A 25,472-nucleotide genomic window follows, 5' to 3' on the forward strand; every position below is an offset into this window, starting at 1 on the left:
TTGAAAATCACCTCATGTGCTAAGAACAACAATTTCCACATAGAATAAATAAATGTCTCCATGGGAGACGAAGTAAGAGCTGACAACGCTATAAATCCAATCGTGCATCCTTGCAAAGTATCGAGATAGGTATTTTGAGAGGTCATAAAAAGTCCCACTCATCGTTACCAGTGGTTCTTCTTTTATTCGGCCTACTAATCCTCCAATATCATTTTTGCGCCTTCCAAGCATGCCAGCCAGCTGCTACTCGTGTTCGTTTGATACTCCTCTGAACCGGATCTTGCTTAAGAGTATCATCAGGTGGTTTATTCGCGGAAGATTTTTTTATCTTCTCAATGTTTTTGAGATATTTTCTTTGGTCCTTGACTAACGTGACGTACTTCCCACCAAACTTCTGTTCAGCGCTCTCAAGCAATTGTAGAATTTCGCGATCGCGACCTCCTGCCTTACCCATAAAGTTCAACAGGCGGTCAGGGTTACCGTCAAGTTCCATCTTCTGTCGAAGGAATCGCTCTTGTCGTTCTGGATCAATATCACCATATGCGAGGTTGTCAACACGCCATCCATATACTAGGGCTGCTTTTTGAGGGGCGTAAGTGGGTGAATATTCTAGGGAATGTAGCGCTTCATAGTACAACCGATCGACTCTTTCAGCACGTTCTTTGTATGCAATCGTATTAATACCGTCGGTGTTTTGGTTGGACCTCAAGACTTTTGCTACCGATATAAATTCTGCAGGGGATTTGATGATTTCCGCATATTTGAACAAGTACTTCTCGTAGTACGATATTTTGATACCTTTCCATAGTTCTGCACGTCGGCGATAGATCTCGGCATGTGGAACTTCGAAGGATCCATCAGTGTAGGGCCCGATTTCCAATAGCTGTTCCCAGAGATCATCCGCCTTTTGAAGGCGTGCAAAACGTGCTTCATCAGTTTCATTGAGAGGGACATTGGCTGCAAGATTTGTAGCTGACATGGACAACACGAATGCAGACGTATGATTAATTTTGAGTGCAATTTCAAAGCACGCGGAGGCGGCTTCATGAGTACCACCTTCTCGATACCTCGTACCTAATATGCACAAACAACTGGCCAAGTCCTCCGGATCCGGGAGAGAATTATGAAATGAAACCTGTACTAGGGCACGCAAGTCTGGGAGTGTCTTCATCCAGTTTGCTCTTCCCCTAAATTCTTCCCAATCGGTAGCTGGTACCTCTGGCACATTCTTCTGATGAAGGGGTTCTGAGATATTCGTCAAGCGATGCTCCAGGTCGATGATCGTTGAGAAGTGCTTCGATGATCCATAGTCTCTTCTCAGTGTCGTTAGCCAGACCCGGCATTGCCTCTAGGCGCTGGTATATCTGGCTAGCTTCGCTATAATGTTCTGTTTCAAACAAACCTTTAGCCAAGTGCTTCAGAAACAGTGCATGATTTGGCTTCTCATTCAAATATCCTTGGGCAATGACTGCGGCGTCCTCAAACAATCCAGCGGAAGATAACCCATCAACACACAGAATCGCATAGTCAGGGGCATCAGATTGTTCAACTGCGGTGTCTATTGAGAGATGCGCGCCTTCGGGCAGAGAAGAGAACGAGGATGAAGACGTCAAGGGAGAAGGTTGGTCACTAGAATCATGCGAATTGATAGAGAGCCTCGAAAACATGGCAGAAAAATGCTACCAACTTAAGTGTTTATCGATATCAAGGGTCAATCTGTAGTGGGTAGAAGTGGCAAAAATGATGTACTCCCGGGACAACGTTTTGAGGTATGTGAATATGGAATCACTGCAACCGCTGAATTGTGAGTGCTTGCAGGTGACTTAATAATTCTTTGTTCTCATTCTTTTTTTTACGGCTAGGCTGATATCTTTTAGCAGCACCAGTAAAGGTACCCACAACAATCCAATTCCTAGCAAAAGCCCCGCTAAATTGTAACAAGGATTTTCGAAAATGAAATGAGAGATGTAGAAAATAAATATACAGCACAAAAGAACGATGCATACGAAGAGGGGTGGAAAGTTGCCATGAAAAAAATAAAGATTGAAGGTGCCCTCAGATAAGCTCTCAAGTTCTCATTGCGAACACTTTCCATCTTATTTAGCCCCAAGGCAAGTATAAGATAGTAGGTTGGCCTGCAAATTTGGCTTTTTGGACACGTTTGGTCATCACCGGGCAAAGAAATAAACTTCCATATACTTTCACATCGACACTATCGAAGTTTGTAAGGAATAGTCATAAGAATGATTGAAAATATGAAACTAGATTTGGTCAGCAATGATTTTAGCTATGGACATCGAGAACTAGACATTTCAATCGCCAGCATGAAATTTTTTTTTTAACAGAGCGGATGAGACAAAATTGTTCTTACCAAGCTACTCCGATTGAAAACTATTTTCCGCTTTCAGCGATGATTCTTTTGCAAATGTAGTACCACAATCAATGCCTATGGCTTTCATTACTGATCTCTCAGAAACTTGGCCAATGAATATTCGAAGTGGTAGAACATAGCGAATATCTCAAGAGGAGCTGATTGTCGTCACTGTGGCTCGATCCAAATTATAGAATCAGAGACCTGCGACCGCCATACAAGAAATCAAAGGTATTCGAAATGATAGAATTGGAAGCCTGCTAAGATTTCTGTTCATTCAATCACACATTCTGAACCTTCTGACTTCTCAGATGGTTAAGTAGTGTAAGCTCAATGATTGTTCTCGTCATTGCAGATTGTTGTTGTGATGGAAATTGATATTCCAGGCGCGCTGAAATACTTACAGCGCGTGTCGCTAAGCTAAAAACACGCTAAACAATGGCCTGCCTTACTGCTCGACCTTGTAACTTTATTTTCGGCAGCCTCGTGGGTCCAAGCTCAGGTTGATCGTTCATGAGAGTGTAAATATACTCGACCCATTTATTGAAGTACATCACAACCTCATTTTCTTCCATTAGATCCATATAATTCACGGGAGGCCCTTCAAAACCATGGTATAGTTGTTCTTTCATATCTTCATATAATGGCTGCTAACATTTCCAGGCTCGTAATGCTGAGAAATCACAATCGATGCTGTTCCGCTTCAGGGAAGCGCAGCAAGCAGAATTAGGAATTATCGATGCTGGAAGGACGCGGCGCCCGAAGATGATAACGGAAGTCTCATCTATACCATCATGCGAAAAATGGAGAGGTCAAGTTCTGAAAGAGATCTCACGCAAAGTCAGCAAGATCCAGGATCCAAGTTTGAGTGACTTCATGATTCGAGATTTGAACGATGAAATCAATAAGGCTATGAGAGAGAAATACATGTGGGAGGTACAGATCAAAAACTTGGGGGGTCCGAATTATATGCGAGGCGGAGGAAAAGTCTATGATGATGAAGGGCGGGAGATACCAGGTGGTGGGAAGGAATACAGGTATGCATGGCCATGTGGTGATGAAGTACACGCGAATTGTGCTGATGGATGATTCTGTACCAGGTATTTTGGACGTGCTAAAGAGTTACCGGGAGTCAAAGAAATGTTCGAAGCTGCAACAATAAAAACCCGCGAAGATCAACCTCTAGACTCAAGAGTAGACCTGCGAAAACAAGTCGATGCTTCATATTATGGTTACAATCTTGACGAAGAAGACGGCACTTTGTTAGATTATGAAATACAAAAGGAGAAAGAGGCTTACGAAAACTTGTTGGAAGGCAAAGATAATAAAGCACCCGATGGATGGGAGCCGTTACCCGGAGATGCAGGCGATGGCGCAGGATGGAGACTACCTACGAGCGAAGAAGTACAGGAAGAGCTTGTTGACAGACGACGAAGACGATTACTGGACAAACTGGGATAACAGAACCATGGTCGACTTATAAAGCTATCATTACATACCCAATACGAGAATTCTAACATAATTTTGCAGTCCTATTGAGCGCTCCGGCTGTGACTCGATTTGGGCAGCACTAGACTATATGTGAAGATTTATATTGTGATGGCGAGCATTTCAAAACTTGTGAGTACTGACTTTCTTAAGGCGTGCTGTGCTGGAGTGTATACTTTCCTACCAGACGTAGCGCTCTGCGGTTATCTTGCGTTTTAACAAGTGTAATTATTGCCAAGTACCTAGTAGCCAAAGTGTCTAATGCCCAATCCAGATGTCCAATCATCCATCTCAGTCTTATAACGCCAGATATATTAATACACAGAACTCGAATCCATGCGGAGATATCCTGTATCTGTATCTTTCGAGTACCCTTTCTCTCTATATACTCTTCACTTCTTCAAAGCATGTATTGTGGGATACCTTTTACCCAAATTTCGGCAATCTTTCCTCGATACCGCTCAAATGCGACTTTGAATCCAAGACTGCTCAACTTGACTTCTGCGAGGACATCTAATCCTGCTGCTGAGTTCAATGGCATCAATATCCGAACGTTGTCCTTCTGCAGAGGACTTAGAGGTCGCTTTGCAATCTTGAAACGAGTGTGATCCGCTGTAGTAAATCAGTACTAGTTTCTAAGTTGACTCAACGCTGAAAGCATACCTTGGATCGCTTCACGCTTTGTCTTCGACAATTTTTGTGAGGATACATCATAGACAATTGCATTCCTCGTCTCCCAGCTTTTGGTTCGTTTCGACTTCCTATCGATGGAATCATGTGTTGCAATAGTCGTTTCGATGAGTTCCGAACTTCTCGGCATGATGAAAGATTGATCTATGGTAGATCTCGGCGTGCAATGTGAATTGTGTATTGGATTGATATTGATTGCTAATGTTGACCGTGGAGGAAAGGGGACATCTCCACAACAATCTACGATGTTCTTGCCGAAAGCCTAGTCGAGGCTCTGCAAGGCAGATTGTAAATATACACATGATCACATACACACGATCATAAGGCGCCCATTCCTAGTTTCAGCTCTGCGTCAGGATTTCTCGGAATTCTACTATTATTGTAGCACACACTGATCCAAGTCGTTCAACTATTATACCAATCTGCCCCCAAGGCAGATCTCTTCGAGAAGCTAACAGTTTGCCTCGCAAATCATCCGCTTGTGTTGCCGTATGCAGGCCAGTGAGCGCTAGCCTACACTATGATTTCAGCCAATAGTCCTACGAAATTATTCAGGAATTCAGCCCCCATCTTACTGGCCTCATCAATTTCCCGTCAAGGTTGACTCTTATAACACCCCATGTCATTTCCTGTTTTCTTGCACACGCCACTACTGGGGGTTCATCTTCAAGAATCGATGATTGGTGAAAACTAGCTACAGTACGCAACGTGAAATGCGTATCAGATATATGTTTTCAACTAAAATTAAAGGCGCAATTCATCGGTAAGGCTGGTGGATATATTAGCATTGATCCCACCATAATATCTTCTTGTGCGCCCTTTTCTACGGTCGCAATGTAGGAGACCACGATTCGTGCCTCACTCAATGTTCAAATTCATACTTTGGGTCACAGTGGTTACAGCTTGGAAAACTTTGCCACAAACGATGACAGCCTTCACACAGTAACTTGTCGGGTTAGGAGGCATGTATGATTTACTCGGCCACTAAATTCTGCTTCGTTTTGGGGGTAATTTCCTAATCGAAGCAGAGCCTCATTTCACTTCGTGCAATTTGTTCTCAGGCTCCAACATATCAATCTGAGAGGTGCTTGAAGGTATCTCAGAGAAAAAAGTAGTAGGTCTCCCAAGACTGGTTCAATCATTTTCTTGACCATTTTTCGTGAACAAAAATGAGCCCTAACTCATTGACACCGTGGGACGCAGATGTTCCAAGACTTCAAAGACTATCAGTCAGCGATGGAAACTCGCATAGCTCCAGTCATTCGATGGCTTCAACACGTTTTAATCCGGGTGCTACTCCTACGAATCAAGCCAGCCGATCCATGAATCACAGTCCAAGTGACAGTACCGGTCGCAATGGATCAACGGATAATCCTCGGAATAGGAAATATGTTCTCACTCTAGGTATATCTTATGAGCTCCCCCGTTTAAAGCCTACAAGTAAAGCTAACCAGGTTTATAGATGGCGGAGGTGTGCGTGGTCTCTCCAGTCTGCTTATCATCCAACATCTGATGGTACTTTGTAATTCCTTTGAGCAGAGTCAAGACCAGCTGGTCAAGTCAAGTTTTCATTCACTACCATTCCAACAACGTCAAGAGTCGATTGCCGACAGCAGAAAGTCAAGAAGTATACATTTCTTGCCGGTGTATTATTTTGACTATATTGGTATAGGATATTCTTACTCTATTTATCAGCGGCTACCATCTGACAGTTCATAGCAGGCCCAAGTACTGGTGGATTGAGTGCTATTATGCTCAGTCGGCTACGAATGAACAGTGATGACTGTATCCCAGAATACGAGAATTTAGGAGAAAAAATATTTGGTCAACCACGAAAGCTTTCAATGCGTGGTCCGATACCGTGGAATCGGGAAACATATGATCATCGCAAACTTGAGGAATCTATAAAAGATGTTGTGAAAAGAAGAAACTAGAAAGAAGATCAAATTGCAGACTCTATGTATCCTTCAAACAAAGACCGCTGTCGGACGTAGGTCTCCAAACTGCCAAGTTGGGTTTGTCTTGCTAAAGTATTACAGAATCGTTTTAGCGGTCCTCCGCGAACGCTCCTTAACGTTTCCGAACACACGAACATGTTAATCAGATTTCAACTATTCTGAAGAACTCGATCCCGGTCTCCCGCTTCATATCCCTATATGGCAAGTCGCCCGAGCATCTACTGCAGCGCCGACATATCTCAAACCGTTTCAACTACTTAATGAACGCTTCGTAGATCGAGGGTATGGTCATAACAACCCCACTTCAAGAACATTTGCGGCGGTCGAACAAGTACATGGCAAAGGCACTGTCGCCCTCACACTCAGCATTGGTACTGCTCGACCTGCAAAAGTCCAACCAATAGCCAGACATAACAGTGGGCTCATAAGCCGTTATAGACAAATGATCAAATATACCGCAGCTACAACAACCGACTCTGAGCACACCTATGAATATGTAAAAACACTAACTGCGGATCAATGTACCTATGAGCGCTTCAACGTTGAGGGGGGACTTGGTGATATTGATCTTGGAGAATGGCGTGTTCATGGCAATGGGAACATAACTCTCAAAAAGATACGAGAACAAACTCATGTCTATCTCAATCAATCAGAAGTTCGAAGACGAATGGAGAAAGTAGCCAGAATGCTAGTGAGAAATCGACAAGAAAGGTCTAGAACTGAAAAATGGGACGTTGTGGCTACCGGTCATAGATTTCACTGCCTCAGTGCTGCAATGAGGAGACGATATTTACAAGGGAAGAAGATATCAAGACACATCTTTGTGAGACTTATGGATTTTCTAGTGCCCCGAGGGAATCTGCTGAGGAGCTTAGACTGAAGAAGGCGATTAGAGATGGGAGAATCTTGCATGCGGATTGAATTTTGTATTAGTTGTATTTAGACTTTCTTTCAAAGATTCCATATATTGCCTTTCTAGAAGCGATTAGATGGGATTCTTCGCTGATGTATATCAGGGGCAATATCAGGGGCAGGGATGGGTAGAAGACCGGGAATATTTGGGGGTTTTGCAAGATACCATGGATTTTTGTTTATGCAATCGCAGTGTTCTTTCGACTGTATTGCTTCTGGCCCTGCGAACGTTTATGTACAGCTTAGGAAAGTAGATTTCATGGGGAGAAGAACGTTTCCAAGTGGATGGAACATCGATCTTCTGGTTCAAGTGATTCGTGCGAAGATATTACAAGTCTTCATTCAGATTCAATTTGACGTTATCATTACACGATTCTGTTTCAATCTTTTTAAAGATCATTGCTCGGTTGGCCATGCCCATATCATGGCCATATCATTCCCAGATACCTACTTGGCTTGTCGAGTTCTAAGTATCGTTCAACATAATGGCCGATTAGCATTATTTGATAGTAAGTTCAAATTAAAGTTGATCGCATTCAAGACTATAATCTAACATATTCTCTACACTAAAAAATTTCATACACCATAATTTTCTAAATTACTGCAATGACTATATTATTACATTCGCTCAAATCCATATCGAAAGATCTCACTCAATGAAACCAGCGTTTATACCCAGGAAACTGTGTCTGTCCCTTACGAACACGCATTTCCACCTGTGTTGTTGTAGCCCAATACTTCCATCTACTAACTATCTCGAATCGTCTTCCTTTGGGATCATTCAATACCCATGCCTCCTTAATCTCTCCTCTCAATCTTTCCTTTCTGACACCAAGACGATCTATCAATGCATATGCCATGTATTGGAAATTGAGTGGGTCACTTTTGGCACGCGTCATACGGTAGTAAATATAATCTTTGACGTAAGGACGCGCGCGAGGGAGAAGAATGCGTGTGTAGTTTCCTATATGGATTAGTCACTCGCTAAATAAAAAAGGAAGTCAAGGGGGATAAGGATTTACTTTCTACCACAGAACGATCGGTGATACGCAGAGACGCATTAGCGACATCGAAAACGAGAGCATGGAGTTGCTCCCAGGTCTTTTTCTCTGGAGCCTGCTTGGTTTTCTCCACCACCTCTACTCGTCCTATTAATCCGGGTTGCGTATGAAAATTGATTTCTATGTCGCGATCTTTAAGTGCATTGAAATCTAGTCGACCGTCGACAAGCTTCGTAAATACCTCAGTGTTGATTGCAATGGATGTTGGAGCCAACTCAGATTCCCGTTCATGACTCTGCGATTCATGATCTCGACTTACTGGAAGGGAAATGTCTGCCCGATAGGGTGGGAGGCGATTATCCATGTTGATCGGGGATTGTTGTTTTATTCTTGATGGAAATGGTGTGGGTATGTTGATAGACTTGGTTTATGAACTGGTAGACAATCCTGAAGAGGATTTGTATTGTGAAAGCTATAAAGTCGTGAGTTTTGTACCATTGCTGCATTATACAACTGTAAGTATTCTGGGATCCATGTTTCAATTCAATTTTGACTGTCATATTAGAAGCCGTAGTCCGACCCGTATACATTTATAGAAAACGCTTGTAGTCACTGCAAAGCTGCCGAAGTATGTGTCATATTTTTCAAGGGAAGACGGATGGAAAACTGACAATACTGCATCTCAACCGTTCAGGATTGATGTACCGCATTGTCTACAGCCAAATCTAGTGTTTGAGAACAACAATATTGTGACGAGTGTCACTTTGTCTGTATGCAATGAGCGTGATAGCCTGGCTTGGGATTCGTAGTCGCCTATCATACGCGGAATCTGCAATGTTGACTGTAATGTGATAGAGTCACCGTTGATGAGAGTGTTATAATTCGGAAGTGCTCTTACTCTGGGCCAGCAGTCATTTTAGTGTGGATGAGATGGTCAAAAAGCTCTAAGAAGGTGGTGCTTGTTGGAGCGAGGGCGAAGGAGTGTTGTAGATGCATATATTGATTGCACAGGAGCTAGGTTGAACCATAAATTCTCAATAGAGTACTCATCTAAATACTGGGCTGTTTCACCAAATTTCCTTCCATATAATTATTGCGTCTACTCACAAGAATTCTTTATCCCTTTGGTATCCAATCCAGACTTCATTAAAAGTAACCGCCGCTCTATAGGGTAATGAATGTGACTCAAGTTATCCTACATCGCACTTCATCAAATCTCTCATAATCCCATCTCACGCAATACACATCGATGACCAAACCATCATGATAATCTTTAACTTCTTCACTCTTCCCTCCAGATTCTCAAGCTTCACTCGATCGCTATCTTTCACATACCCCAGTAAATCTCTCGAAAGTCTAGTCATGGTAGTCTTTTCCAAACCAGCTCCAACTTCACTTCCTGATGGTCTTCCTATACACCACGGCTCCAAATTATCCGGTCAATCTGGATCATCCCAGATGCCTATTGACGGATATGCAAAGAAGAGATTCGAGAGATTGGGACAGCTATGAACAGCTGCTATGCTACATTAAACTATGAGAAATTTTCTATCAAAGAAACTAGAAAGACAGAGGACCTACATATCAGAACTATCTCCTCCATTAAGCAAATCCACATCAAGTGACAAATTCTTAAATCCTTCCAAACCTCCATTTTCCGCTAAATACTGCACCATGAATCTAGCTTCGAATTTTCGATACTTTCTCGCATGAATATAAGGTATATCTATTTTTAGATTCCAATAACAACTAAATCTTTCGACAAGTTGTGTCAGTGCATATTCACGAGATGCTTTGTTGATACGCAGTATTATGGGTAATTGGCGACCGTAGGATCTAGGAAAAGTGGTATAGAGATCGAGCGACTTGGTGGTTGCATACTGACCGGTGAAGAGGATAGGAGAGTAGTCTATGCGGAGTAGGCGCGGACCGGGGAGAGTGTAGAACCAGATCTGGTGTTGGAGTTCAAGGGCGAGGTTAGGGAAGAGGGTGAATGAGGGGAGCGAATAGGAAGACATGGCGACAGCTAGATTGGGAACTTTGATAAGATCAAATGTTTCTTGAGAAGATAAGATACATGAGATGAAATGGAGTATATCTTTAGCTAATTTACAAGAATGGCGGGGACGGAATAGATCAAATTACATTGTGCTGACATGGCTGCGACCCTACAGCTGACCGACGCCAAGCCACTTGGAGGACACACATACAACTTTCATCCAATATCTACGTAGTTTTTGTGAACTTCTTATCAGATCATCAATTTGTGGAGAATGTTTTGTTGAACTATAGTGTTACCCAAATGAGAAGAATCCACAAATGCAGCTTGACATGCGTGGTTGAATATTCAAAATTGAACCTCATTTGCAATACTCGACAACAGCTTGAAAGCGCCTAGAACCTCTCGGGGGCCGCATCGAGATAGAGCTGTATCAAAAATGCGAGGTTGTATGATATGAACTTTAAAGTATCAAATAAGGTTTTTACGTGAGAAAAAGTGGGAGCAAATCAAATCGTGACAGTAGATCATGGTCCATGGACCCTGTAAGCGCGTCCCCTCAATTGGGAATTTTGGGAAGTCGCATCCAGTTTCAGCAGGCATGGGTGGTCTGATATATCGAACGCCATATAGCTAGATCAATTTTCTTATCTTATCCTGTCTTGTCTTTCCCACTGCAATTTGTACGTAGGGGCTTATGTACAAGATGGAGGTCAATCAAATCAGGAAACGTAAAGTAGTTCAAGTGTTGATCTTGGTATGATGTGAGATCTCCGACCCAGGGATGATTAAAAGGGCTGATGTATCGCTAAACAAATGTGTACCTAGAGTGCACCGGCAGTGATGACTCGGTAGCCGAGTGATCCTATCCCCTTTTAATTCGCGTTCGATAATTTCGGATTCACTGAATACCCTATTTTATGAGGAAGTGGAAATGTAGGGAGGAAGGTAAAAGGCTCAAGCATTAAATGTACGAAAACTAAACGTTGACTCTTTCTGTCCATAGGATAAATCACAAGATGTGGAGAAAAGCAGAGAGTAGAGAAAAGGAATGCGAATGGGAGGAGAGACTGAGGGGTAGGGAAGTAATAGATTGGAAATGCTCGTTTCCCGAAGCCCCCTCCGTTGACGATCGAGCCATTAAATATGCAACAAAACAATCTGTTGAGAAATTAGATCCCATGATTCATGACGAGAATGGAACAAGCGTTGGTTCCTACCTTAGGCACTGGCATATAAAGTTTGAACTGAGAACCATGGACATGGGCTAATGAGAGAACAACTTTGAAAGGAACAAAAGAGATCATATAGCGGAAAAGATGTGAAATATTCGACTACGAGTAGGAAGTTAGGAGTATAGATTGAAAGAACAATGGCCAAACTACAAATATGATATGGAGTGAACCTAACTCAAAACTAGAGAGAAATTCCAGGCTCTCTTGAATGGACATCATTGGATGGGGGTGGTGGATAACGGTACGTTGAAATCAGAGTATTGTCGAAGAGTAAGGTTGTTCATGTGATTCTGCAGAATGGGTTGACGTAGACAGTTGATTGAAGAGTCCAATGTCAGTATTGATCTTAGGTATAGATTGTTAGTAAAGAATGCAGCAATGGCTAGATGAGAAATCATGTAAAGAGTATAAAACTGTTTATTCTAAATCTCAAAAGGTATCTAAAGTCATTAATCATAACGCATGCCAAATCAAACTGCAAAGAATGCGAGGAAATCCAAGCCCCCGTCCAAAATCCTAAGGCTACCTTGCTCCTAAACACGCTAGCAATTTCGAATCGTATCGCCCATTCTAAATCCCGTCATCCGCAAAAGACATAAGCGAAGATTCCAATCCATCTACAAAATCACTATAACAAGAGTCACCGCCATAGCAGTAAACATCCCAACAGCCACCAGGCTCTGCACAAAACTGATCCAAATGCCTCGGCCATCTTGTTTCTGTGGGGCTCCCAAGACACCTTCCTTGCATGTATATGATGGGATTGTGCCATATCTAGACGACGAAATCGCGGCGCTCTTCTCGATATCGACCGTGTCGAGTGACTGCTGTGTGTGTAGTGATCAGCGAGTGATAGGTATTGGTCAATGAGGGGGAAAATTTACTATGGTATTGGAGGGCTGAGACTTCTCTGTGATAGAGTTTTCCGGAAGAGGTTTATATTCCATCTTTGCAGTTGTAACCGGAAATGGGTATGGCAAGTGAAGCATGATGAAATCGTGGTCTTGGAATAGAAAGAAGAGATCCGTGGTCGCGAAAAGACGGTAGCAAATGTGAGAATTTACTGATGTGATATGACTAGGGGGATGAGAGATGTTTGATCGAATGTAGATTTCTACTAACCCTTTCTTGAGGGAACTGCCTTCCTTTCTTCTAGTAAATCCATCTCCTAATGTCACACTAGAGTTCTTATCGGCCGACAGCAAATAAGAATAATGTGGTGTGTTGTCGATAAGCCATGAAAGTCTGCTGCGAATGGCATGTGATGTTGCTTATCTTTGCGCAAGGGTCCAGAAAATCGCACACTCGTGATTTTTCATGCAGAAAAGACCCGGTAAACACCCAGAAACAACAGAAAAATATACATAACGGGTTAGGGAAGACGAAAGTATACAGAAGCGGGCTGGTGAGATGGTGTGTAGAAGTATCAGCCGGATTGGGGGGCTAAAATCAATATGATAAGCATTGAAAAAAGTGTCATGTGAGGCCCATAAGAGAGCAAATGATGCTGTGCTTGTGAACTCCACAGGGAATTGTATTTACACGGCAATGAACCGAAATCTGCTCCAAGGCAAGACATACAGATTGAGTAGGTTGCATGTGCTGCCACCAAACAGATGAATAAGATGACAAAGGTCATCGCAAAATATGAAACATGTATCTCACATCGAATTACTTGGACGCGAGGACCAAAGGCAGTATCCGGCCACCTCGCGTGCGACCTAGATACAAGGAGATAGTAGTCGATGCGCACGAATGGAAATCCCAAGGATGGCTGCTATTTCACCATGTATGCACACCTCAATAGCACTGACCAAGAGGATTCCAAAGATCTGATATGACTGCTTAGAAACCTTAAACCTTTGATGTCTTTCCTGTCGGACCGTAGACTTGCAGACTGTATTACACGGTATGCATGCAAACTCATGTTGAAATCAAAGAATACATTCCGGTGATGTTTCCAACATGCCAGTGTGAACATTCAGCATATGTTCAGCCAGATCTCGAAGAGGTTCTGCTAATAGCTCGGGAAGCTCCTACAATTTGCACATTCGGATTTCTCATCCGCGCCCCAATCCCTATCTCTCTTTCGGACCTATTCCCTCAGGTCTTTCGAAATGGCTATCGTTCCTCGGACCATGCAAACGAACAGATAACTATGAGATTTGTAGGATTTGCCTAGATACTCTGCGCATTCATTGAGCAGTATTTAAATGGTCCAGCAGGAATAACACGGAGCCTTCGCTTCTAACCACCATTTGTGAAACTTGCAGTGCATATTGAAAGATATCGTCAGCGATGTTCGAGCGCATCGCAGGGGAAGGGTTTCTCGTTTTATCCTGTCGCATGTAGATGATACGTGGTATCGACTTCGCAGTTGATCGTGTAAAGCATATCAAGGGGTCCTGGTGGCTGTAAGAACCAGCCTTTGTTATATCTCGACTGTTGTGTAGTAATTGAAACGACATCGAAAATTTCTCATTCCAGCCGAGGATATCCACACGCACAAACTCCCTCTGCAACAATTTTCACAGCCCGATTAAAGGATCATTGTATGATAAAGCAGAGGTAAAAGTTGAAGAGCTTTCTTCAGATTGTTGAAGGTTGTACTCACTGCACTGAAGGAATGATAATAATGAAGCTCGGCAGAGGGCAGAGCATGCTTACCAGATATCACAAGCTAGTTCACCGCCTACCAAATCCATTCCACACAATTTGAAAGATCTGATTCGTTTTCTATAAATCGTAAAATCGTATAAACCCGTATAAAATCGTATAAAATCGTTTACCGTACTCGTATTCAAATACAGAATTCGTACGAGGCTATGGATACCACAACCCTAACCCACCGATGAACTTGAATTATCATTCCTTGCCAAGGTTAGCTTAATTAGTATGAAATTTGTAAATGAATGCAAATGAACTCAATTTAAACTTGTTTATTCACGCTGATAAATAAACCACCGTTTCCTACTTGCGTACGAAGCCTTCTTTCTTCGAGTTCCAAACAAGCTTTTCATATTACCTCTCAGCTTCCTGTGCAGTGATAGGTCTGTTCGTAATGTAGGTCACGAAGAGCCATAGTAGCATAGCCGTTGCTGCAAAGATGGCTGAGCCTCCCGAGGTCGTCACCAATGATGCAATCCATTGCAAAGCCACAATTTATACTTATTATACAATCCGCCTGTAAATCACGAGTCACCACTCAATATCTACTAGGCAGTTATTCTCACCAGAGAATATATATAAGAACATTCTCTTGTGCTCGCCGTCTTGATAAATCTTGTTCATCCACATACGCAGTCATAATCGGAATTGCACTTCGATTTTACCCCTCAAATAGCCCCACCTTATACCGCCCTTCAACACCCCTCACCACCTCTTACCACCCGACATCCTGCTTACAAAGTACCTTGATAACAATAGTAACACAACTTTCCAACGACAATAACAAAGAAATAGGCGTATACCGAAATCAAATCATGACTGATCCATCAAATTATACAGCTAAACCATCAGCTTGGTCTAAGACCAAGCTTGGCGGCAAAGCGGCTTTTGACAAAGGATGGGCTGCGTTTGAGAAGTTGGGAGGACCAGTTAACAAGCTCACGAATAAGATTGGATCCGAGGCCTTCTGGCCAACAGGCATGGATAAAGAATGTGAGAAGGCTGCTCGAATCCTTAAATCATTCTGTAGTAAGTCCGCTTGATACACAGCTGACAGCAAACTGTCCCCTAACAATTTGACAGAGGATGGATTCATGGCGGAGCAACAGAAAGATGCATCACAAGACTCGGCGACTAAGAAGAAAGTCCAAGATGGACCCAGTAAGCCACCAAAAGTTCTTGTTAAGATACCTCAAAAGGTCATCAAGAATTGTGTCGGTCTCGCGATTTACACTACCATGCGCTCTGGATTGTGGGTATCCGGTGCGGGTGGATCGGGCGTTTTGATTGCCAAGAATGAGAATGGACAATGGTCACCACCTTCTGGAATTCTCGTTCACACTCTAGGTGTGGGATTCATGGCCGGAATTGATATCTATGACTGTGTCATTGTTATCAACGACCGCAAGGCTCTCGAAGCATTCAGTAAATTACGTGTCTCTCTCGGTGGCGAAATATCCGTCGTGGCTGGCCCTGTTGGAAGTGGTGCCATTTTAGAAAGTGAGCTATTGAAAAGTAGGAAGCCGTTGTTCTCCTACATGAAGAGCAGAGGGCTATATGCAGGAGCACAGGTTGATGGAACCATTATCATCGAGCGCAACGATGAAAATGCAAGATACTATGGGAAAAAGTTGCCGGTAGCACGGATTTTACAAGGAAATGTTCCATCCCTTCCGCCAACCGCTGAGTTATTGATGGAGGTTGTAAAGGATGCAGAAGGAAGACCAAACTTAAACCAGTCAGTCTTGCAGCAAGTTTACGATAAGCCAGCACCGGCGGATGTCGAGATTGTAAATTCAGGAGAGGCTAGTGAGGACGAGAAGAAAAAGTTCGGAAACCCGAACACGGCCGAAGGGTATGCTATGCAGCAACAACTACACGGACATCAACAGCAGCAGTACTCAGGATACACGCAGGGTAATGATTCTTACTATCCCCCACCTCCTCTAGGACCACCACCTCAACAAGATCAAGCTCAAAACCCTCCGGCTTACTCTCAAAACCCGTCAGACTTTCCACAGCAGCAAGAAAGTGGTGTAACCGAACACGGCTATTATGCACCCGAGAAACCACCTCGTCCAACCTGAAGAGCTAGATGCTTGGATGAAGGTAAATTAATATTTCTAAGATAGTTTTTCTTTAATGCAAGACCTGATCATAAGTTGATCCGGAATTATTCCTCGACACATTGAGGATCCATGTTTTTTAGTAAGATATTTGTGAGATTCTGTTGTAGTACACGATTATAGTTGCACTTTGAAATACAGACATCCAACCAATTTCGTAATAAATCAACCTCAAGTTGTACACGACTATCCAGAGCATGTGTGTAAACGCCCAATCGTCATTGTGTGACACATCCGGTCTACAAAAAACAAGTCACGAACTGCGAAGCGCGTCGTGTTGGATTGTATTTTGTATTATGGGCGGCTGAAAATGAAAATGGTCGTTGCAAATGGTAATGTCTTTACATCGTGGAGCTGAGAAGTCAATTTTCCACATGTCTGTATTTCTATATATAAAATTGAATAGAAATCTCAAAGCTAGAGAACTGCAGCTAGCTTGTAGTCCAATTTGGAAGCCCAAATTATGATATCTAGGTATATCCAATGATATTTAGGCTGGTAGACGGGTTCGAGACCAACTTCCGGCACTCATCTGATTTATTATATAGCTTCAGAGGCAGTATATACTGTAGTCTTGTGAGTGGCAGCTCCTTCATCAAAATAACGACATCTGAGGACCAAGAATTATTAGTAACGTGTTTTATCAGTGAGTAGGTCATATCAGTAAATGGGTTACTTTCATCTTAATTCATTCTTTTCTTTTTCAATATGTGTTTTATTAACAATCTATAATAAATTCGAATACTCAAGAAGTCTGTATATTTCTTACTATTGAAACTATTCAAAAAGATAAAAAAATAAGTATTCGAAAAGCTGCGAAGATGTATAATGTTCTGAATACAATATTGTAATATAGAATCAATAGTTTTATTTCTTATTCCAAATATCGATCTAAATCTAATAATCTTTCAGAATTAAAGGAAAATATTATTTCTGAATATATAATTAATATGGATATAAGAGAATTTCTATCTAAATTAAGAAATGTAAAAGATATAGCGAATTATATTCTCGAATCGAAAGGTATAAATGTTACGGGAGCTGCCTCTAGGGTCACGTGGAAGTGTCTAGAGTTCTCTCGAGGTGGTTTAGACTAAACTTCAAGTAGGAATTCAATAAGGTTGGTAACTGGTTGCAATTCTCGTAACTATAGTAATGAAACTAATGATTGTTCTTGAGCACGAAGCTCTACATTGTAATGAAATCCCATTCCCTTATATAGACCTTCGTATTGTACTGGAGCGTTCAGGACCTAGAGAGGTCCTGGACCTTTGGTCTGTATGGACCTACATTCCGTTATGCCTGTCATGCAGGGTCCATCACGTGCTAAGAGTCATGTGACGCGGTACCGAGGATGGACCGGCGTAACAATAAAGTATATTGGAAAGCTTTGAGTATATCGATTTGTAAAATGTTGAATCGAATTAAAGACATATTTTAGTTATATTTATAACTTTCAAAAAGCTTTTTGCGAAGATTCTAAGCTTATTGAAGAATGGTTTCGATTAATTGTGAATATATAAGTGAAATACAGTATTTTGAATAGCGATTTCTATAATTTCGATGAAACGGGCTTTATAATGAGTATAATATGCTCTAGAATGATAGTAATTAGTATTAAACGAAATAATAGAAGCAAGGCAATATAACCAGGTAATAGAGAATAGGCTACAATAATCATATATAGTAATAAGGAGGATGAAACTATACTCTCATTTCTAATAATTCAAGGACAGATTTATCTTTCCAATTGGTATATCGAAACCGATTTTCCTACGGATTAGACTATTAAACCTATATCTAATAAATGGATAAATAATAAGATAGATTTAAAATAATTGAAACACTTCAATAAGTATATTTAAAATCAAAGAAAGGGCAAGTATCGAATGTTAATACTAAACAGGTATAAAAGTTATGAATTAAGAACTTTTCAAGTATATTATAAAGAGAATAATATTATATACTTAAGTCTATTATTGTATTCAAGTTATTTAACTTAATCATTTGATGTAAGCTATTTTAATAATCTGAAACGTTTATATGGTAATCAAATTAATGGATTTATTAAGGTATATATTAATTATATTTCGAAGATTAAATTCTTTATAGCTTTTAAAGCTGTATATAAAAAATAAATCACTTCTCAGAATATGAAATCAGGTTTTCAAAGAACAGGTTTAATTCTATTTAATTCTACAGCTATATTTTTGAAATTAGATATTTGAATTTGTATATCTATCCTTTTCTTTTTCAATCTAAATCAATAAATCTCTTAAACCCTTTATAATCCAATTAAAGCTTTTTCTTAATTAATATTAGTTAAATCTCGAATAACTTGTTATTATTCAAGCTCCTTTACATTTATATTTAAGATTGTATTAACTTTAACTAAAAGTATAAAGAGATTAGCTCATAAGAATACACTTTTAAATATAAAGATCCGTATACTTTAGATAATAAATAAAGTATTAAATAAATATCGATATATGAAAAAAATCTAATTACATTAAGGAGGAGTGTTTATTGAATAAAAGACTTTTAATATATTATTTTAGTAAGAGGTTGATATTTAGATTCAATATGATAAGCGTTAAAAAGAAAGGAATTCTAATAGGGAAGTATCTTTTAGTTGATGTTGTAGTAAATATGGAAAGATAGATTATAATACAAGAACCTATTAAAATGATATAATAGATCCTAAATTATTAGAATCTTTATAGTTTCAATTAATTGATTTTGTTATTGTTGAATAATATGGTTTTAAATAAGTGAATTGAGGTGAAAGTGACCCATTCACTGATATGACCCACTCACTGATAAAACATGTTAAGTCATCTGGATATCCATACTTGTACAAGGTTATGTACAAGCAAGAGAACATGCTCAGTGGGGGGTCGGAAAAATGTTCAACCGAAGACCTGCACAGGCATTGTGGCTGGGCTTTTTATGTCATGGTGGTTCTTCCTACCATGCTTCAAGATAGTTCTCTCAATTGAAGTATCTTGTACTGTCAAACTTCTTATATTGTACAACAACAATCTACCTAAGCCTCCCCATTTTGGGTGACGTTCATGCTTAATGCTCTGATTGGAAACATATCTCCAAGAGCATTCCATGAAGCTTTACCCGAATAGACTTCCCGGAGGTCGTGCAAATGCTGACTGCATTTCAAACGACATGCGTATTTTTAACATGTTCAAGTAGCTTAGAATGCCGACGCGGAGCCCATGTCCGACTAGCATATATATATCCTCAATTAATTTGTTTTATACTCGTTTCATTGGCCTCCAATCAACTGGCGAAAGCATTCACTTATGATATATCACAATCTAACACCTAAATGCTACATAGGCGCATTCGGGAGGTGTCACCGCACCAATTCATGCCAATCAAGTAACCAACCTTCAGTTTTACTCCATGTTATATTCGCAACAATATTCGCAACGACGGCCACGTCTCGGTTTACTACTGTTGCATCACACGGGTCGAAACACTTTTCGCCAAAATTCCTTCAACTAACAAACTTTAGTCATATAAGGATCTTTGTTTGATGCCTCTTGAAATCCTTTGACTTTCTTTTCATATTTCCTCTTGGCAAACTTCTATGGTCCAGACGATTAGAGAACGTTCACGACTCGACATCAGTGGCCGAGGCCATGAAAAATACTGGTTTCCAGACGTTGAAACACAACAAGATCGGTTCTTGGGTATTATGAAATTTCTGAAGTTCACCTCATCATGCTTAAAAAGGAATTTGAAAAGCTCAAGGCATATCACAGGGCAGTATCATAGTTTTCGAGGTTGTGTTGCGGCCAGAAACGTTTTATTCATGCTAAAACATTAAAAAGCAAAACATTTTTCATCCCCTTCCAACCTAACGACAAGGCATAACTCTCTCCGGTCCTTTTAACTACAATCTAATTCCATGCGATCCCATGCCAACCGAGTTATAGCTAACATCTAGCCATACTCAAATTACAAATTGCCCTTCATTCTGATCATGTGTCTGAAAGCTGTCGCACTGCAATGTCAATCTGGAGAAAGGTTAGTAACATTGCAACTCGCCTAGAAGTGATGCGATGTGTATACCTCATTATTCAACAGCCGGTACCACAAGCGCCGCAGGCTCTTCCTGGAATAACCCATACTTCTTGACCTTTGGCAAGACAGGTTGGACACCTTACGCCAGGCATCTGGTCTATGTCAGTATATATCAATTACAGTGGCGTCAGATGCAATCTCTCACGCCGGGAATTTGAGTTATGCCAAAAGATCCTGAGAACTCATCAAAGGACATCGGCATCGATTCGATGGAAGGCAGGATGTTCATCTCTCCTCGGACAATCATCTCGAACGGGATTGGTTGGTAAGGCATTTTGATTGAAGTTGGTCGAAAGTATTCTTTAGATTGATTGATGATCGATTGATGTAAGGCAGATATATAAGTTAAAGAACAAACTTGTTTGGATTGATGGGCTTCTTTGAATTGATGAGGTCCAACTTCACTTTGGTGGAAGTGGTCAATATATAATGTTTGAGAGCGGACTTAAGAGCTGTTCCGAAACTTGGTATGCTGTTCATCGACCCTATGGCAAAAGAAAAGATGGCCTTATCTCATGATATTGCGGTTGCCTGCATCCTCAAACGTCGATGGTCGATATGCTTGGATATCTGCGTCTGCAGGTGTTCAAAAGGGTAGCTACACTTTTGTTGAACAGGACATCCTAAACTAGGAACGATCGTGTTCTATATAGGCACAACTTTACGATAGACACGCAACACGGCATGATGAAACTTTTTGAGCCATAGTTGCCATCAACGGTGCCTATCAATCATGCGTTGATTTTCCACCTCCGATCTGAATGCAGCAAATCGTCGGTCGGTGATCAGGATACATTGGATCTTGCTTGGCTAGAAACAAGAAAATCCTTGTGCCAGGCTTTCGATTTGACCTGGCTACCACTCAGCGAATGGTACAAAGAATGTACCTGGAAGGTTATCCGAATCAATTCTCTCCAGGTTTCTAACTTTGTAAGCTCCATAACAACCAGGGATCAATGCTTCTCAGTTTCAATCCAATGATCCTAGACGCTCTGCAGGTATCCGTGCAGAATAAGAAATTCGTATGGTTCGTGTGAGCGACAGACCCTTCATGCAGCCTGCAAGTGGACGCCAAATCATCTGACTCTTGTACTTCGGAATTTTCTGACGACTGCACACAGTCCGAACCTAGGGATCATTGCACGGATGCAGATCAACGCATTCATATCCGTAATCTGTCGTCGTACTCGAAACCCCATCATGGATTGTTTGAACAGTTCTGACACCTCAATTTATTGTGCTCTACAGCTTGTCGTTGGAAGATTAGGAAGTCATTCTAAATTGCTTGGAATATGCTGAGGGTCAGAGCATGGGGGGGGGGGTCTTCGTGATATATCATTTATGACGGAACAAATTACTATTATCCGACTCATCACTTTTTACAGTGTGTATTAGATGACGCCGGTCAGGAACACTGCTAGCATTCAGCACGGCATTCGGAGGTCTCTTGTGTGTGTGGCTTGGTTTACCAAGTGGTCGGAATCTTCTAGGTTTGAAACACTCGGTCGGCATTGATCTAAACTCAAGAAAATTCGGGGACAGTTATACGGGATTGTATTGTTTGTAACAAGAGATATCAATTTTTGGAATCGACCAAGTCAACGGCTTCATCCACCAACATTCCGCACTCAATGAATAATAATGGAAAGTCAATGACTCCAAAAATAACAAAATTCTCCGATCCTCAGGATTATTTGAGATACCTACTTTGGTACCGAGAAATGGGGAAAGGCACGTAGCGCGATGTGAATCTGTGTACTACATCATACAACATACGGAGTTGTTGAACTGCATCCGGAGTCATCCTTTCTTCCTTGAACCTACGAAGATAGTTCTCGCCAGTTGACAACTGCCATGCACTCATATGCAAATTTGAATACAACCCTACGGAAGTTTCATCGAGAAAAGAAAGTGATTCGATACGTTGTGGCCGTTATTGTTTGTATCACAATTCACAGACATTAGTGTGCTGTGTACTATTGGACGACCTAAGCCAACACATCAATTACATGGAACACATCAGGCACATCATATCATATTACAGCAAGGAGAAAGCTCCTCCGATGCCAAGTTTTGCATCTGGATTCATATTTTTCATGTCGCTATCCTTATCATCATTATGAGCATTTATGATTATTTTCTAATTTTTCCATCTCACAACATAATGTCATCGATTCTTTTCATTTGTTTTGTGGCTTCATATTGCAATATTAATCTCGTAATGCAACGTACTATCTGTCAAATACACAAAATGCAATTTAAAATTTGGCAGAAATGGCCCCCAAATTGATTTCAGGCCTACGTGCCTAAAGTTCCAAAGAATTGTCCAGTTTCGATGCAACCGGATCGTATGATAATCGAATCGGAATAATACGCATGCGCTGTGCTACTGTCCTAGCTCCATGTTCAAGGAGACATTTAAAAATAATTTCCCCTTTCTAAGATTCGGAAGGTGCAGGTGCTGTTAGCTCGATGATGATTTGCATCCGAAGTGGCGGTGGACGAACCATTTGGTTGGGTTTGTGATTGGATTCTAGATCGTGTAACGGATTGAAGAGGATGAAACGAATCTATACGCACAATCCGAACGATCAACAAATTGGCATCATGTCATGATGGAATCGAATGAGGACAATGCCAATTATTTTCCTCCACATGGCATGACAATGTGAATTTGAGGAGTTGGCATAGCAAAACTTGTTTGTTTTGTTTCGCTGAAGAACCAAGATCCTTTCACTCTACCAACATTTTCACACATCGTCTCGTTTGAACGATTTACACGCATTACTTATCACTGATACAAACCGTACATACGGCTCCTACTTCCCGAACGCCAACAAGCCAATATGAAAATTCTCCGAATTTTCTTCAAGCGCCTCGGAAGTCGTTTCGTGTCGTGTCGTACTGCGCACACAACCCTTCACCCCCACTCTTATTCCTCGTGCCACTAGAAATAAATGACACGCACATAGGGATTTTACGCATACGTGTGTGTACCTACTACCTTTTTGAGAAAGGTGAATTCATGGAAGTAGCAAAACGCATTCATTCATATTAATCATTCATCGAAAAATATGCAAAATGTCGACAATTTATACGCTCGGAAAATGCAGTCATGCAAATGGATATGGATATGTGAGCATAAATCGCATATCCTACTCACATCTGCATGGTGGCTCGGATGGCGACAGCTGCGAAGTATATTATTATCACTCGATTGCTCATTCGTTGCAGTGGGTAGTTCTCACTTGAGCCCTTGATGTCCATTTGAATCTGAGATTAGGTTTAGGTCTTGTTGTTCATTACCTCGTTCGGAAGTAATGTGATGTGATTTGGTGTAATATATTGTAGTACGGTGCATGCTCTCTGTCTCGATTCTCTGTATCAAGTGAATCAACGACTGTAGTTTAGCATCGCGTTCGCTTTTGAAAGTCTTTGAATTATGATTCTTTCACTTGGTAATCTAAGTGATGGATGAATGGATGGATGAATGGATGGATGGATGGATGGATGGATGGATGGATGGATGGATGGATGGATGGATGGATGGATGGATGGATGGATGGATGGATGAATGAATGAATGAATGAATGGGTAGGTGAGGCAAGGGGAGATGAGGTGAAGTGAGATGTATATCCACTACAACTCACGAGATTATTTTGCTTTCTTTGTCCTTATTTCCTTGGGGTGAATCACCTACTTGCGGTATTTTCACTGCGTGGGATGATAAGTATGGTAATCGGTGAGCGATTGTCACTACCATATCAAGCTTGAGTAATAGGATATACAATACAAAATACAAGAATTAGAGGGAAAACCACCAAGGAACTATTCGATTTGATTTGGGAATTCTTTGCCCCGCTCCCTCTCTCATCATCTCTATATCCTTTTGCTTTGGCTCTCGTCTTTGCTTTTCCACCCACAATATTCAATACATTGAATCACTATTATCCCCATTCTCACTCCCACCACTGTAGATCATAACTATCGATTGTGTAGATAACCAAAAAAAATTAATAATTATCTTTAACTCATGTACACTCCCTATCTATTCTGTTGCTCTGTCTCATCTATTAGTTTATTCAATAGGATATTCTAATTATTTCATTTTATTTATCTAATTATCTTTCTATCTTTCTATCTTTCTATCTTTCTATCTTTCTATCTTTCTATTAATTAATTATTCTATTAATCTATTTCTTTATTGATCTGTTAATCTATTAATATGATTCATACGTAAGTATATTATATCATCGAATGAACTACCTGAAAATATATTAAAATTAGCTATTTTTAAATATTCTTATTTTAATAATTAATCATTGTTTTTGAAAAGTAAAGAAATATAAAATGTTAATTAAAATTTGACTTCTTAGAATTTAATTTTTATATTACTATTTTAATTATACTTGAGAAAAAGTTGAAAATTTTACGATTTTCGTTATAAAGAAACTATTTTTAAACTAACTTTTATATTAACTTGAATTTTCGAAACACAATTAGATTTTTGTAATATTTTTATAATTAAATTTTATATATAAAATAAAGTAGTCTACTTAGTAATATAATTCACTCGTATATGAATTACTTTATTCTATTTATCTGTTTATTTATTAATCTATTTGTTAATTAATCTATTTAATCTATTTGTTTATTTATTTATCTATTTATTTATTTATTTGTTTATTCATATTTTTGTTTATTTATTCATTTATCTATCTGTTCATTTGTTCACATCCTCATGTATTCAAAACCTTATACATATACTTACAATTCACTATCTTATATTAGTACACGTAGAAAAATCCAAATGAAAGGAAAATCAATATTCCCCCCCACTCAATCACCGAAACAAATATACCTAGTACAAAATACCTGGTACAAAACACAAAACCAAGTATCAAGATTCAAAAAATTCAAT

The 25,472-nt window shown here is 40.4% G+C and overlaps 10 protein-coding genes across 10 annotated transcripts; 3 read left to right on the top strand and 7 right to left on the bottom strand.

Moving 5' to 3' along the window:
* Positions 1 to 208: 208 nt before the first annotated feature.
* On the bottom strand, positions 209 to 979 carry EAF01_007477 (uncharacterized protein; the record flags this gene model as incomplete). Its single annotated transcript, XM_038915732.1, has 1 exon — positions 209 to 979. One exon carries the CDS (start codon positions 977 to 979, stop codon positions 209 to 211), a length of 771 nt encoding a protein of 256 aa, XP_038769370.1.
* A 208-nt stretch (positions 980 to 1,187) lies between these two features.
* EAF01_007478 (uncharacterized protein) lies at positions 1,188 to 1,667 on the bottom strand (the record flags this gene model as incomplete). The annotated part of the gene is made up of 1 exon (XM_038915733.1): positions 1,188 to 1,667. One exon carries the CDS (start codon positions 1,665 to 1,667, stop codon positions 1,188 to 1,190), a length of 480 nt encoding a protein of 159 aa, XP_038769371.1.
* A 1,315-nt stretch (positions 1,668 to 2,982) lies between these two features.
* EAF01_007479 (uncharacterized protein) lies at positions 2,983 to 3,832 on the top strand (the record flags this gene model as incomplete). The annotated part of the gene is made up of 3 exons (XM_038915734.1): positions 2,983 to 2,985; positions 3,035 to 3,408; positions 3,472 to 3,832. The coding sequence occupies 3 exons, from the start codon at positions 2,983 to 2,985 to the stop codon at positions 3,830 to 3,832; spliced, it is 738 nt and encodes a 245-aa protein (XP_038769372.1).
* A 427-nt stretch (positions 3,833 to 4,259) lies between these two features.
* On the bottom strand, positions 4,260 to 4,679 carry EAF01_007480 (uncharacterized protein; the record flags this gene model as incomplete). The annotated part of the gene is made up of 2 exons (XM_038915735.1): positions 4,260 to 4,471; positions 4,523 to 4,679. 2 exons carry the CDS (start codon positions 4,677 to 4,679, stop codon positions 4,260 to 4,262), a joined length of 369 nt encoding a protein of 122 aa, XP_038769373.1.
* Positions 4,680 to 5,718: 1,039 nt separating this feature from the next.
* Positions 5,719 to 7,428, top strand: EAF01_007481 (uncharacterized protein; the record flags this gene model as incomplete). Its single annotated transcript, XM_038915736.1, has 5 exons — positions 5,719 to 5,953; positions 6,012 to 6,215; positions 6,269 to 6,400; positions 6,654 to 7,198; positions 7,261 to 7,428. 5 exons carry the CDS (start codon positions 5,719 to 5,721, stop codon positions 7,426 to 7,428), a joined length of 1,284 nt encoding a protein of 427 aa, XP_038769374.1.
* A 644-nt stretch (positions 7,429 to 8,072) lies between these two features.
* Positions 8,073 to 8,784, bottom strand: EAF01_007482 (uncharacterized protein; the record flags this gene model as incomplete). The annotated part of the gene is made up of 2 exons (XM_038915737.1): positions 8,073 to 8,383; positions 8,442 to 8,784. The coding sequence occupies 2 exons, from the start codon at positions 8,782 to 8,784 to the stop codon at positions 8,073 to 8,075; spliced, it is 654 nt and encodes a 217-aa protein (XP_038769375.1).
* A 1,075-nt stretch (positions 8,785 to 9,859) lies between these two features.
* EAF01_007483 (uncharacterized protein) lies at positions 9,860 to 10,438 on the bottom strand (the record flags this gene model as incomplete). The annotated part of the gene is made up of 2 exons (XM_038915738.1): positions 9,860 to 9,944; positions 10,002 to 10,438. 2 exons carry the CDS (start codon positions 10,436 to 10,438, stop codon positions 9,860 to 9,862), a joined length of 522 nt encoding a protein of 173 aa, XP_038769376.1.
* Positions 10,439 to 12,055: 1,617 nt separating this feature from the next.
* Positions 12,056 to 13,144, bottom strand: EAF01_007484 (uncharacterized protein). The gene is made up of 2 exons (XM_038915739.1): positions 12,539 to 13,144; positions 12,056 to 12,481 (listed from the first exon to the last, which is right to left on the bottom strand). The coding sequence occupies exons 1-2, from the start codon at positions 12,641 to 12,643 to the stop codon at positions 12,272 to 12,274; spliced, it is 315 nt and encodes a 104-aa protein (XP_038769377.1). The 5' UTR covers positions 12,644 to 13,144; the 3' UTR covers positions 12,056 to 12,271.
* Positions 13,145 to 15,136: 1,992 nt separating this feature from the next.
* EAF01_007485 (uncharacterized protein) lies at positions 15,137 to 16,408 on the top strand (the record flags this gene model as incomplete). The annotated part of the gene is made up of 2 exons (XM_038915740.1): positions 15,137 to 15,350; positions 15,405 to 16,408. The coding sequence occupies 2 exons, from the start codon at positions 15,137 to 15,139 to the stop codon at positions 16,406 to 16,408; spliced, it is 1,218 nt and encodes a 405-aa protein (XP_038769378.1).
* A 3,824-nt stretch (positions 16,409 to 20,232) lies between these two features.
* EAF01_007486 (uncharacterized protein) lies at positions 20,233 to 21,609 on the bottom strand. Its single transcript, XM_038915741.1, has 3 exons — positions 20,697 to 21,609; positions 20,540 to 20,643; positions 20,233 to 20,484 (listed from the first exon to the last, which is right to left on the bottom strand). Exons 1-2 carry the CDS (start codon positions 20,823 to 20,825, stop codon positions 20,548 to 20,550), a joined length of 225 nt encoding a protein of 74 aa, XP_038769379.1. The 5' UTR covers positions 20,826 to 21,609; the 3' UTR covers positions 20,233 to 20,484; positions 20,540 to 20,547.
* Between the last annotated feature and the right edge of the window lie 3,863 nt (positions 21,610 to 25,472).

This window comes from Botrytis porri (genome assembly GCF_014898465.1).
Source record: "Botrytis porri strain MUCL 3234 chromosome Unknown BPOR_009, whole genome shotgun sequence".
NCBI classification, from domain to species: Eukaryota; Fungi; Ascomycota; class Leotiomycetes; order Helotiales; family Sclerotiniaceae; genus Botrytis; species Botrytis porri.

Excerpts from the sequence above, each read along its gene's own strand:
- EAF01_007484 (XM_038915739.1), bottom strand. The coding sequence starts at position 12,643 with ATGCTTCACTTGCCATACCCATTTCCGGTTACAACTGCAAAGATGGAA. Across the intron at positions 12,482-12,538 it reads CTCAGCCCTCCAATACCATA|CAGTCACTCGACACGGTCGA; the intron begins GTAAATTTTCCC and ends CTACACACACAG.
- EAF01_007486 (XM_038915741.1), bottom strand. The coding sequence starts at position 20,825 with ATGCCTTACCAACCAATCCCGTTCGAGATGATTGTCCGAGGAGAGATG. Across the intron at positions 20,644-20,696 it reads GCATAACTCAAATTCCCGGC|ATGCCTGGCGTAAGGTGTCC; the intron begins GTGAGAGATTGC and ends GACATAGACCAG.